This window comes from Lynx canadensis, chromosome X (genome assembly GCF_007474595.2).
Source record: "Lynx canadensis isolate LIC74 chromosome X, mLynCan4.pri.v2, whole genome shotgun sequence".
In the NCBI taxonomy this organism is placed as follows: Eukaryota; Metazoa; Chordata; class Mammalia; order Carnivora; family Felidae; genus Lynx; species Lynx canadensis.
Window position 1 is genome coordinate 57,162,187 of NC_044321.2, and position 14,256 is coordinate 57,176,442.

A 14,256-nucleotide genomic window follows, 5' to 3' on the forward strand; every position below is an offset into this window, starting at 1 on the left:
TTTTCTTCTTTTTCCACCTTTGCTATTATCATTGTTAAAGGAATAATACACATTTTTTTGTAGTCACTGGATAAACAGTGGAAATAGCCTAAATAACTGTGGAATAATACTATGCAGGACGAAAGAAATGTGGTGGCTCTTTGTGTTAAATAGAAAGTGTACAGTGCAAAAAAAAAAAAAGAATGTGTCTAATAGGATGCCACCATCTAATTTCTTGTATATGCACAGAACTTCTGGCAGGATGCCCAAGAAGCTGGCTAGGGATCAAGGAGACTCACTTCTCTCTGAATTCTCTTTGTAGTCACTGAATATTTATGTTGTGTGTAAGTGCATTAACTACTCAAATATTTTTAAATGAGTAATACACATACACACAAGAGTGGTTAACAGGTGGGGAAATGGGGAATTTAACTGTACAAAATATAGAAAAGAAAAAAACCTTTGCAGAATTTTTACAACCCGGATCTTACTACTGTTAATCTTTTTTTTTTTTTTTAAAGCAGACTTTCCCCTGTGTAAATTGGTACAACCTTTCTGCAGGGCACTTTGGAAGTCTGTTTCAAAAGCCTTGAGAATATGCATACTCTTTAACCTGGCAATTCTACTTTTAGAAATGCATGCTGAGGAGATAATCAAAGAAGTGCCCAACAATGCATGTATGAAGATGTACAACAAAATGTTGGTTATGATGTGGAAAGAACGGGAAAAACATTCTAACTGCCCTACAGTAAGGGACTGGTTAGGTGAATCATGGAGCGTCCCTATAGTGGAGCAGTGCGCAGCCCCTGGAAATGAAGATCTCTATTTACCAACAGGACTCCCAGACTGCATGAAACCTCACCAATATACTCTTTCAGCACCTTGTACCTTCTTTCCTTGCAGTTATTATGGTTTAATTATATTTGCTTGTGTGTGCTTACTTAGAATTAACATCTTCCACCCAGCACCCCACACACACTAGACTCTGGCATGTCCATAACGATAAAAACTATGCCTTCTCTACTCCTTATGGTATCCCAAGTACCTTGCAAGGTTCTTGGCACATAATAGATATTCAATAAATACTTTTTGACTAATTTATTGAGTGAATAAATAAATGAAACATCAAGGCAATTTTCCTGCCATCCATCTCAAACATCCCTCAGTCTTCAGATGGGCTGTCAGTGCTACCTGGAAATGCTTTTACTTTTCTCTAGTCTCTATGGCAGCTGCTTCACGTGTTCCCTGGATCCTCATGCCCCAACTGCATATCATTTCCTACTTCTAGGCAATGATCTCATCTTCTACCTCCCAGAAAAAATAGGAGCCAGCAAGTGGGACCTCCTCCCATTCCCTCCCTATCTTTTGGAGACTTATTCTGTGAACTTCAGAAACCGGGAGGCCAGTGGTAACCCAGGCTAGCACATGTTTGGATAGACTGATAGGAGGCAAAGAGCAGGTATCCCACCCACTTCTTTCTCTAGAACTCTCTCCAGCAATCCCCCCTTCTTTTCGCCAGTAGGGCTCTTGAAAGAGTAAACTATTTTCTGCTTCACAATAACGCTGTCCTTATTTGCACTCAAAGTCACAGTTAAATGTACTGCTCTGCACACTATTATCTATCCATGTGAGGTCCTTTAAATTATTTTTTTTTGTCTTACTTTATTTTTCCTTTTCATCTTTAATCCCCACTCCCATCCTTTCTCTGGTGGGCTGGAATGTGTCTTGGAAATACAGGTATCTTTGAAAATATATTTATGTATGCTTTTAATTTACATAAATGCTGTTGATTCATAGATGATATTCTATTTCTTCTTTCCCCTCAACACTCTGTTTTTGAGGTCTATTTGTGCTGCTATGTGCACATCTAGTTTATCACTCCTGACAACTGCACACGCCTACCACATTTTACCTCTCTGTTCCTCAAAGACCGGGCATCTTGGTCCCATCTACTCCCCATGACCACAAATAATGTTGCAGTAAACCTTCTCTAACTTGCCCCTACAAACTTGGGCAAGAATTTCTCTAAACCAGCAGTTCTTCAAGTATGGTCCACAGACCTCTAGGAGTTACTGAGACCCTTTCAGGGGGTGCGCAAGGTCAGAGCCATTTTCAGGGTAACACTGAAACATCATTTGCCTTTGTCACGAGGTTGATGTTTGCACCCAGAGCAAAACGGCCGACACCTTTGTGAATAAAAGTGGTGGCACCATCCTATATTGCTGGTCATTGTATACTCCACCACCACACACTCCCAGGGGGAAAGACCAGTCTTACCTTAAGAATGGCCTTGATAACTCAGTTAAAAAAAAGTGTTAATTTTGGGGGCACCTGGGTGGCTCAGTCGGTTAAGCATCCGACTTCAGCTCAGGTCATGATCTCACAGTCCATGAGTTCGAGCTCCACATCGGGCTCTGTGCTGACAGCTCAGAACCTGGAGCCTGCTTCGGATTCTGTGTCTTCCTCTGGCCATTCTACCTTTAGAAATGTCTTCCTCTCTCTTTGTCTTCCTCTGTCTCTTCCCCTCCCCTGCTCATGCTCTGTCTCTCTTTGTCTCAAATAAAAATGAAAACATTAAAAAAAATTTTAAAGTGTTAATTTTTAAAAATCTTTACCTTTGAATGAAAATTTTATTTAATAATCTGTGCAATGGAACGAGAACACCTAGAGCACTTGTGCTGTGTGCTGAAGACTGAGGGTTTTCTGGAGGAAAGGCACTTGCGTGATTGCTGGAGACCTCCTTTTCCGTGGAACATCCGTTGTATTTGAAGGAATGACTGACGAACTATGGTTATTCAGACTTGAGAAGTTGGCAGACATTTTCTCAAAAGTGAACAGAGTGATCCCATAGCTTCAAGGAAAATAGCTCACAGTGTTTGTTGCCAAAGATAAAATTTGAACTTTCAAGTGAAAATCTGAATTTCATTTTTAAAAATTTTTTTCTCTTTTAATGTTTATTTATTTTTGAGAGAGAGACAGAGAGAGAGAGAGAGAGAGAGAGAGCACGAGCAGGTGAGGGGCAGAGAGAGAGGGAGACACAGAATCTGAAGCAAGCTCCAGGCTCCAAGCTGTCAGCACAGAGCCCAATGCAGGGCTCAAACCCACGGACCACGAGATCATGACCTGAGCCGAAGTCGGATACTTAACCAACTGAGCCACCCAGGCACCCTTATGCCCCTTCTCCTGACACTCAGGTCCTTCACAGTCTGCTTTTGACTACCTCATTTCCTACCTCACCATACTAGATCATTCTTTTCCCCCAAACACCAGGTACCCTCATACCTTTATGCTCTTGTTTTAAATGTCCTCTGCCTAGAATGTCCTCTCTCCAACCCTCATTTTACTGGCAAATATTGCTTCCTTCTTTAAGGACTGGCTCAGTAGTGCCCTTTCTTGATGCCCTTCTCTTCCTCCGGCAGAAGGAATTCAACTCCAGTTGCTGGCAACTGGTAATTAGTGGGTGACTGGAGAATAAAACTGAAATTGCATCAAATGAGGGCTGTGTTGAGGTGACAGAATTGGAACTGGTCCTTGAAGGAAATAATCTTAACAGTAGCTAACATTTATTAAGCACTTACTATGCACCAGCCCTCGCCCTATGCACTTTATACACATTCCCATTTCACCCCTCCAGCAACCCCAAATTAGAGTTACCCTCACTTTAATGATGAAGAAACTGATGCCTGTAGAAACACATCAGTGGCTGGTCTTTACTGAGTGGCAGCTTGTTGATCTACCGGAGACCATTTTCTTGTCAAAGTGTCAGAGTAGGGGCAGCATGTAGAATCACTTACAATTGTGTGTCTTGTTTATACAGGAGGGAATGGAGCGCGTTTGACATCAGAAGTGTGAGGCCATGTGGTGAAGTGCAAAGACCAGTGTGAAGTCTAACACCACTCCGTCTAGCTGTGTGACCTGAAGCCTGATCGTTAACTTCTCTGAGCTTCAGTTTCCTAACATGTGAAATGGGGATAATAAAAGCTCCCTTGCAAGTTTGTGGTACAGATGAGCTATGGGGAATACAAAAGAACCTAGCACAGCATTAGGTTCACAGAGGGGTCCATCAATATTGATTCACTTTACTCCCTCCCCAGTGCCCAGGGAAAGAAGTATACTGTGGCAAAACTCACATTACATTTGGAGTCAGGGGAACTGTGCTCTGACTCTGGCACCACCAAGGCTGTGCAGCCTTCAGCCTGTCCCTTTCCCTCTCTGGGCTATAGTTTCTTGTTGTATTTGTAACACAAGGGAGTTTTGTTTTACAGCAGGTGGATGTCTCCATTTTCTTTTATTTTCCCAGACACTCAAGAAAGAGGGGAACAAAACACCAGAAAAGAGCCAGGGGAAAGGGTGAGGTCATGCCAAGCTGGGGTGCTATGTTTTGTGGAAGTTAGCTGTTTCTGGCAACAGGAATTATTTCCTGAAGACACAGGCTTTGGGCCCTGGTAACCTGGAAGGGAGCTCAGGGCTCCTCATCAACATACACAAACCCAGCTTCCCCTCCACAGCCCCCCCTTTCTGAGAGTTGCCCCCATAGGCTTGGACCTCTCTGCTGAGGCAGGCCTTGAGCTGATTCAGGCGCCCAACTGCCTGTTGCCATGGCAACGTTCCAGCGTGCTTTGCATATGACAGGGATGCGAGGCTTTGCTAACAAAGTGCTCTGTAAAGGACTTCATGTCTTTGGCAGGCACAATTCTGCCTTCTTTTTCACACGAATAACTTTGGGGGTTGTGAGGGATTTGGCAAGTCACTTCCCCTGTCTTGGCCTGTGCCCCTGGGCTTTCCTTGAAGGCACAAGTTGGCAGCTTTTATTTTTCTATTTCCAAATATACCATCACCACCTCCTCCTGTCCACTCCCCCTCCAAAGGAAAGAATGGTTTTTCCCTTACTTAGAGCTCTGGTGAACTCAGCATGTTTAGGAAAACGGGATGAATGAACTGTTTTAATCACTTACATACCCTTGGCTGATTGCTGGGTCAAATACTCTTCAATCCCCTTTTCTTTGCTCACGATGCCCAGTAATTTTCAGGATTGGAATAGGAAGACCTGTATGGTCCTAGTGAATGAGTCCCTGGAGCAGGAAACATAATTAGAATTTAAAGTAGAATGGGAAGGAAGCCAGGCAGACCTGGGTGAATCCTGCTTTCGTCACTTACAAGCTGTGTGATCTTAGACAAGTTCTTTAACCTCAGTTGGCCTCAGTTTCCTCACATGTGTAATGGGGATGATAACAGTGGCCTTACAAGGGCATTATTGTAGGGCTATTACAAGGTTTAAATATATATTTTCCTTGCCTGCTCTTGCTGTTTCCATTGCCCTGATCCTGATCTGTCATCTCTTGCCTGGACAAATACAATAGCCTCCTGACCTCCTCATTTCTTCTCAAATCCCCTCCAGTACATTGTTCACGTAGTAGACGTGGTGATCTTTAAAATTTTTAAATGATATCCTATCACTGTGTTGCTTAAAACTCTTTAGTGGTTGGGGCACCTGAGTGGCTCAGTCGGTTGAGCATCTGACTCTTGATTTCGGCTCAGGTCATGGTCCCAGTGTCGTGGGATTAAGCCCTGCATCGGGCTCTGTGCTATGTGGAGCCTGCTTGGGATTCTCTCTCTATATATCCCTCTGCCCCTCTCTCCTGCTCGCTCTTTCTCTCTCTCTCTTTTTCTAAACTAATTTTTTTTAAACTCTCTAGTGGTTTTCCATTGCACTTCAAATAAAATTTACCACTTTCCCCCTTACCTCCTCCACCGTAGACATACTGACCTTTCCATTTCTCAAAATCATCTCTTCTCATCTCGTGGACTTGGCACTTCCTGTTTCCTCTGCTGGCTCCTTGTCATCTTCAGTTCGTAGCTCAGAGTGACCTTCTCTGACCACTTATCCAAACCTGCTCCCCACACTCATCCCTGTCACTCACTGTCATAGCACCATGTTGATTTCCTTCATAGCACTGCTACCAAGCTAGCCCTACATTGGTTATTTTTATGTCTTTAGTTATTGTGTATCTCCTCTGACTGGCTTGTAAACTGCTTGTGTCTGTCTTGTCCATCTCTCTATCTCCCGGTGCCCAGCATAAGGCCTAGATACAACAGACTCAGTGAAATCTATTGAGTGAGTAAATTACTAAGGCATACAGAGCCCTGGGAGCCAGGCCTGAGAAGCAGTAGAGCACAACACATGTTTATCCCCTTCTTTTGTCCTTATTCCATCAGCTAGCTGTAAGATCTATGGCCTCCAAAATGAATGCCTAATCTATTGGGGTACAGGGTGATAGTGTTAGAATTCCTAATAACATTTATTTTATCACATATTTGTTTATGTTTTATAATTTATAAAATCAATTAGCACAGTATTACATGCATATCGTTTGTTTATACATAAACATGCACATATTGAAGTATAGGGTCAAAAGTACTTGGAGGGACACCTGGGTGGTTCAGTTGATTAAGTGTCTGACTCTTCATTACGTCTCAGGTCATGATCTCATCGTTCATGGGATCAAGCCCCACATCAGGCTCCACGTTCTCAGCATGGAGCCTGCTTGGGATTTTCTCTCTCCCTCTCTCTCTGTCCCTCCACTTCCCCTCAAAATAAATAAATAAACTTTATTTAAAAAATACTTGGAGACCACAACCAACAGGAAGCACAGTGGCAAGCTCTTGGCAGTCTATGGACTACAGATGGGTTAGGCTGGACCAGTATAGAAGTTTCCCAGATTGAAGGATGAATACCTTGGGGGCCTGGGGGGATGTAGCACACATACTCCAGTTCTCTGACACTCCCTATGGCTTTCCTCCGCCCAGCCTACCTCCCAAAGTTCCCCACCCTTCCCTACCTTTGGAGGCATGTTCATTTCCAACCATGGCTAGGGTTTCCTTTGAAAGTCTCTTAGAGACACTTCCACTTTGAAATTTGGTGTTAGTCTATCCCCAGGGGCAACTATATAAGAAAAACCGAGGCCTGGGAGCCCCCTGAAGGCAGCAGCTGGGGTCTCTCATTCTTGTGTCCTCTGTGACCAGAACAACACCTAGAACAGAATGGGTGTTCAAATTACTTGAGAATAGCCTTGTTGACTAATAGTGCATAGAACAACTCTTTGAGTGTCTGAGCTGAGAGGACCCTCAAGGAGCAATTAGGTCCGTATATTTTACTGCCCGGGTGGAATCTAAATGGGGTTCAGAAAGGCCCAGAGCCTGCCCAAGGTCATGAAGCATCCAGCAAGCACTCTGTCCCCTGTGCTGGCCTCTCTGCTTATCTTCTGGGATGTATGCTTGTTTATGATCCAAGTCTTCACTGGTTCTACCCTCTTGGCCTTGGCTGGCTACCATCAGCACAGGCTCTCAGAAGGCGCTCTGGCTATCTTACTGGGACAGGGGCCAAAGAAGAAAACATGCCTCAAATCACAATTCTGTAACCTACTGCCTTCCCTAAACCTACTTTCTGTACACCTGCACCCCCTTCCCTTGGATGTCAGTGGCATCACCACCCTTCTCATGGGTCCTTGGGACCAAAGTACAAAATGTGCAACTCACCTTGAGTGAAGCTCAGGCTTTATTTTTTAAATAAACTTTTTATGGGAAATTAACACACACACACACCCCCAAAAAAAGCACAAATCAAAAAGTGCACACATTAGTGAATGATCACAAAGTGAACACACCCATGTACCCATTACCCATGTGAAGAAGTTGAGCCCGGCCAGAACTACCAAAGCCCTCCTTCCTCAAGGCAATTTTTTGTCATTGTTGCAGATCTCCTCACAATAGCCCATGAGGAAAGGATAAGTAATTCAATCCACTTTACAGATAGCAAATTATTTTTCTTAAATTCATTTAATTCAGCTTTGAATACATAAGGAAGTACACTAGTTATTATAAGGAGAGTCTAGTATTAATTAGAATAAATATATGACTTTTATTTTTTTTTTATTTTTTTTTATATATGAAATTTATTGACAAATTGGTTTCCATTCAACACCCAGTGCTCATCCCAAAAGGTGCCCTCCTCAATACCCATCACCCACCCTCCCCTCCCTCCCACCCCCCATCAACCCTCAGTTTGTTCTCCGTTTTTAACAGTCTCTTATGCTTTGGCTCTCTCCCACTCTAACGTCCTTTTTTTTTTTTTTTTTTTTCCTTCCCCTCCCCCATGGGTTCCTGTTAAGTTTCTCAGGATCCACATAAGAGTGAAACCATATGGTACCCAAGGGATACAGGAGTACTGATGCATAGGGGCACTTGTACCCCAATGTTCATAGCAGCACTCTCAACAATAGCCAAATTATGGAAAGAGCCTAAATGTCCATCAACTGATGAATGGATAAAGAAATTGTGGTTTATATACACAATGGAATACTACGTGGCAATGAGAAAAAATGAAATATGGCCTTTTGTAGCAACGTGGATGGAACTGGAGAGTGTGATGCTAAGTGAAATATATGACTTTTAAACTTAAAAAGATCATCTGTGTATATCTGAAATTCCCTGTCTTACCACTACTTCATGTACCATTAGCAAAATGTGTACCATACTTTGGGGAACGTTGTATTGTACTGTGGGAATAAACACAAGGAGAAGTTGGTTGACATTTGGGAAGACCATAAAATGCTTGAAACAGGACAGGAGGAATAGGCAATGGTCCTGGAAGTCATGAAAAGGATGTGGCCATGGGGATGTAAGTGTGCCCCTGGCTGCAAAGCTAAGAGAAAGCTTCATGGAGAAGGAGGCTGGGTCTTGAGAGATGAGTATGACTTTTAACAAGCAGAGATGGAGGTGGGAAGAAAAGTATTCCAAGCAGGGTCACCTGGGTGGCTCAGTCAGTTGAGTGTCTGACTAATAATAATTATTATTATTTGGCTCAGGTCATGATCTCACAGTTCGTGGGTTCAGGCCCCGCGTCAGGCTCTGTGCTGACAGCTCAGAGTCTGGAGCCTGCTTTGGATTCTGTGTCTCCCTCTGTCTCTGCCCCTGCCCTGCTCATGCTCCGTCTCTCTCTCTCTCAAAAATAAACAAAAACATTAAAAATTTTTATAGAAAGAAAATTCCAAGCAGATGGAATAGAAGACAGCACTTTGGAGGACTTGGATGAGAAGTTGATGTTCCAAGCCTGAGGGAGCTGTGACTGATGCGAAGGTGGAAAGTGTCCCCAGGACAGGGCACTGAGTGAACTGCCAAGGACTGGCTTCTGGTAGGCTAGGGCCCTCTGGAGTCAGAGTCAGGGCTGTGTATTCGAATTCACTTCTCCTTATGGAACTTGTACCTGGAGCTTCCCCATACCAGGATAGAGTGTGTGCAGATCATGGAAGACAGGGCCAGCAGAGTAAAGAAGAGCCAGACTTGGAGTCAGCCTAACTTGGGCTATAGTCCTGACCATGTCACTCACCGACACCACCTTCTTCCCTAATCTCAATTTTCTCATCTAGGGAATGAGGACCAATAACCTTCCCCTCACAGGTGGTTGTGAGAAGAGAAAGCATGACTAAAGTGACCAACTGGCTCTCTTCCCAGTTCTTGGGCTCCATCCGGGGGAAAGTCTGGAGATGGTACCACCTGCCTCGTTCCCTTTCCACCCCCTCCTCCAGCCCTGAGTACAGCTGGACGTGGCTGATGAGGTGACAACAATGAGCCTTAAACTCTTTCACTTTGGGGAAATGGAGCCCATAGTTGCTGATTTCTGGCCTCAGACTTCTCTGTCCCCTCCTCTGGTGTGTCTAAAAGACACCAAGTCAGGTGAGGAGCCTGGTCCTCTCTCCTTGATAGACATGGCTGCTTCTGGCCTGGCTCAGCCTGCACATGTGCCAGAAAGAAGCCCTTTCCCCAGCCCCTAAAGTCCACATGAAGACACCACAGGGAGTCTAGCCCCCTCCTAAAGCCACTGCAACCACCCCCCACCTGCCCTGCAACCTGCACAGTGCTCAGCACAAAGGAGCTGAGTTCCTAGCCCCTTTCCATGGGCAGTGATCTTGCATCAGTATACCCATTAGAACAGGTGCCACCCGCACCACACACAACCTGGTTGTCCACCCTGGTAAGTAAGAAGGGATGAGAATATTTTGAAAAGTCTCTCGAGTTGCTGGGAGCAGGAGGACCAAGTTTTAGAGTAGTTGTCAGGGAGCAAAGGAGAGGTAGGAGGAAGGAGAGGAGGGAAAGTCTGTGTGGACAGGGTAGCTTAGCCCATACTGATTTGTAAGCAAACACTGAGGCATCCTCTGTGCCAGGCCCTGCACAGGGCAGACTCAAGGGTCCAAAATCTGACACATCCCTCAAGGAACTCACAAGCTGCCAAGAGCAGAGAAGGTTCATGAGCCCATGGAAGATTTCTAACAATCCCAGGGCAGCTATGTTTAGGGACAAATTGAGTGGCTCAGACAGCCAAGACTAAAGGTACTCAGAGGAAAGAGTGAGCCCTGCAGACTGGAAGTGGATGGGGAGAAGGCTTTAATGAGGTGGTGGAGTTTGAGCTGAAGCTTGAAGAGCTGTATGGTTTGGGAGCAGCACAGAGGAGAGACAGTGAGAAAGGGATGAGAAACACTTTTTAGCAAGCGCCTACTATATGCCTGGTGCCCCTCAGCTAACAGAAGTCTCTAGTTAGATGTTTCCATCCCCTGTTATACAGATGAGGAAAACTGAAGCTGGGGAGGTTAAGAGACTTTGCAAGACCACACAGAGGTAGAAATGGCAGAGTGAGGATTTAAATTCAGATTTCTCTGACTCCAAAGCCTTTCTTGGGCTGCTTTGCCATTAAGTGATAAATCACAAGGACAAGGTAAAGAATAGAATGAGCAATCCCATAGATCGAATGAGCAGAGGGGTGGGTTTATTTCAGGACATAAAGAGAAAAGGTGAAGAGGTCACATGGGGCCAGTTCTGGGTATAGGCTAGAGAGCATGACTTTGACACTTGAGACAGCAGATCATTGAGAAGTTCCAAACAATGGAATGATAGGATTTGGTTTACATTTATAAAGGCTCACTCTGGCTGCTGTGTGAAGAATAAATTATAGGACACAGGGATGCAAACAGGGAGCCCAGCGAAGAGGATGTTCACTGCAGTGCTCCAGGGGGAGAGATAATGGTGGCTGGGACCAAGCTGAGGGAAGTAGAGGTGACACTGAAAAGTGCTTGGATATGAAGGGGCCCCTGAGTGGCTCAGTCAGTTAAGTGTCCAACTCTTGATTTCAGCTCAGGTCATGATCTCATGGTTCATGGGATCGAGCCCTGCATCAGGCTCTGTGCTGACAGTGTGGAGCCTGCTTGGGACTCTCTCTCTCCCTCTCTCTCTGCCCGTCCCCTGCTTGCACTTGCCGTCTCTCTCTCTCTCAAATAAATTTTTAAAAAAGTGCTTGTATATGAAACAGTTCTGAGGAACAACTTACAGGACTCAGTAAATGAATGGGAAGGAAGATGAAAGTGTTAAAGATGCCTAAAAATATTTCCCATCCGCTTGAGATGATAAAGAGGGATAAGGTGGAGAAAGTACCGAATTTGGAGATAGATAGACAGGGTCCCAAATCCTGTCTACCTTATGTACTAGTTGGGTTCATTTAGCCAGGAAGGAGTGTGTGACCCCCAGCGGCAAAAAGAGCAGAAAGGCCCAGTGAGAAAAGATGTGAAATCATCTCTTACTGGTTGTGGCCCCAGGGACACTGGTGACTGGGTGAGGGAAGCTCTGGGGGGTGGGGAATGAGAAGGGGCGGGGTCTTCACTGGGGCTAACAGAGAAGAGGAGGTGAGAACCTGGGACCCAGGGTGTAGAGTCTCTTTATGAGAAGTTCAGATGAGAAGAGGAGAGAGAAATGATGGGGCAGAGGGGATGCGGAGAGAAAGAAGGTGTTCTCTGTCCACTGTTCTCTTCTGTTGGTTTTTCTCTGGGAGCAACTTTAGGACACGTCAGGCCCAGTGGAAGGAGCCAGTGGGGACCTTGGCCACACTGCCTCCCCTGTCATAGCCTCCATTTAGGTACCTATAAAGTGGATAGAACTAAGATTATCTACCTGACAGGGTTGTGTGGGAAGATCTGCAATGATGGCTAAAAATTGCTTCAAGGAGAGCTTCTGTAGTCCTGCTCAGGCTCAACATCTCGGCCTGGGGAGCAGGTACATGGGTGTGTTCCATTTATGATGATTCACTCATTCCTCAGCCCCACCCTCCATCCCCTTACTCTCTAAACACTCCCAAACATGCCTTTTCCTATTTGAGCTTCCTCTGCTGGTCCCTGGGAATATAATCTGGGGTCCCAAGTGCACAACCCAATCAAATTTAATTCTGGCTTGACTTCCAGTGTGTCCCATGCATTTTAGAACCATCTCAGGATCTCATGGTTCTGTCTCTTCCAGCCTCTCTTCTGTCCATTTTTTCAACCTTGAACCTACCAAGACTCGTATCTAGGACCCACCACAGGTAGGTAAGAGGGCAGGGACCAAATGTTCCCCAAACCTCACCTTCAGGGGTTTTTCCATGTTCATAAATCTTCAAGATTTTTACCATATTCTTACATCCATTTTCCCAAGATGCCTCCCTCTCAGTCTTTTACACTTGCTCTGAGACCTCTGTTTCCCCAACCCTCTTTTCTGGTCTCTGGGTGGTCTCCTTGGAGGCCTCCTGCCACATTCTTCAGTGAGCTGCAAAGCACAAGCAAGGATCATACCATCCTGTGACTTTTCTGTATAATTATCTGTCTCCCAAATAAGCTAGGGGAGCCTCTAAGTCAGTGTCTGCCTCCCTCTGTAGCCTCAGTCTGGTGCAGAGGTGAGCCTTAGGTGATGTATGTGGAATTGTTGAAGAAAACTGAGGAGACCCTTGATGGTTGGGGGCCTGGTAGGAGAGGCTCCTATCCTAGCAGGGGTAGTATTCCAAATCTTTAACAGTATGCCCTTTCTCTTTGTGGGTCTGGCCAACTCGTCTTCATTTTCCATGACCCAGTCCAAGTGTCCCCTCCTCTGGGAGGGTATCTCCAACTTTTCCACTGAAGAAGTTTCTCTTTGGTGTTCCCACAACATGTGGACCCTTTCCCTGGTGTAGCAGTGATCCCCTTGTACTGTTATGGTCTGTGGATGTGTTGGTCACCCCTCCTAGATGGTGACTTACTACATCCGTGTCCCCAGCACCTAGTACAAGGTGATTGGGTAGGTGAGTGGGTGGATGAATGGATGGATGGATCCCATTTTAGACCTCTTGTCCCAAAGTCAGGAAGCTCTGCTTTCTGGATGGGACAGTGCTCCAAGTCTGCCAGACTGAGGCTCTAGCCAGGCCTGCACCCACTGTGCTTTGTAGCCATGACTATGACAGATGGGTCCCCCGGTCTGTGAGCCTGAGTCTGATGACATCAGGTTGGACAGTACCACAACTCCACTAAGTAAAGTCAGTCAAGGCTGTCTAGCTGTGACACAGTTGATTCCAGGAGCCGTGGCCCTTCCTCACTGCCAGGCTGTTAAGGCTGGAATGAGCTGCTGAGCCAGCACAACCTGCCCCGTGTCACTTATCCCACAGGGCTGCAGCACTTGCAGTGAGCAGCTGCCTGCTTGTGAGGAGGGGGTGGGAGGGAGAAGGGAGAGTGAGAGTGTGAGGGATTTACAGTGGGATTCATGGAAGGAGCCCTCTTATTGGCTGCTGAGGGTCCCAGTTCCAGGTGGTGAATCTCTGGGCTGCCAGCTCAGCCCTCCCCCTGGGAAGGCAAAGCAGGCAAGGGAGGGGAGGGTGGAGCGAGGCTTCAGGTGTGTCTGCAAGGAGGCAGGTACGCCTGTTGGCCACATTGGGTATATGAGAGGCATCTCGCTCTGCTAGCTCCAAGCCTGCAGCCTGGCAGCCTCGTGGTTTGCCAAAATTTCTCCAAGGTCTCCGTCAGGACTGGAGCCCAGGGTCCATTGGCAGTTGTCACTTACAGAACTGGATCCATCCCCCAGTGGAGCAGGGAGCTTTGTCACTTAGAATTCCTGGGTAGCACATTCCTCCACTGGTCCCTGTCACACTCCCGGATTGTTATTGGCCCCTCGCTCCTGCAAGCTTCTGCAGACTGAGCGAGGATCGGCAGCAGAAATGACAGCGCTGAGAGCAGAGGCAGCCAGGGACGGTGAGGGCGGGCGAGTCAGGTACTCGAGGGTGCCTGTGCTGGTCCCGTCTGCAGAGGCAGATGAGGTGGGGACTGCGCTCAGGGCTCGCTAGGGTTCTCCTGGAACCTGGGCTGCTCAAGCTGAGTAGAGCACTAAGCAAGGGGGAGGGGGAGGGAGAGAGACAGAGACAGAGACAGAGACAGAGGAAGTGGGGGAGGAGGGAGGGTG

The 14,256-nt window shown here is 46.2% G+C and overlaps 1 protein-coding gene across 1 annotated transcript in view; it reads left to right on the forward strand.

The window, feature by feature from the left end:
- NHSL2 (NHS like 2) overlaps window positions 1-14,256 on the forward strand; it is a 263,935-nt gene that overhangs the window by 158,626 nt on the left and 91,053 nt on the right. The window contains exon 4 of the mRNA XM_030304810.2: window positions 13,982-14,113. Coding sequence (XP_030160670.2) covers window positions 13,982-14,113 — 132 coding nt within the window. The remainder of the gene's footprint in view (window positions 1-13,981; window positions 14,114-14,256) is intronic.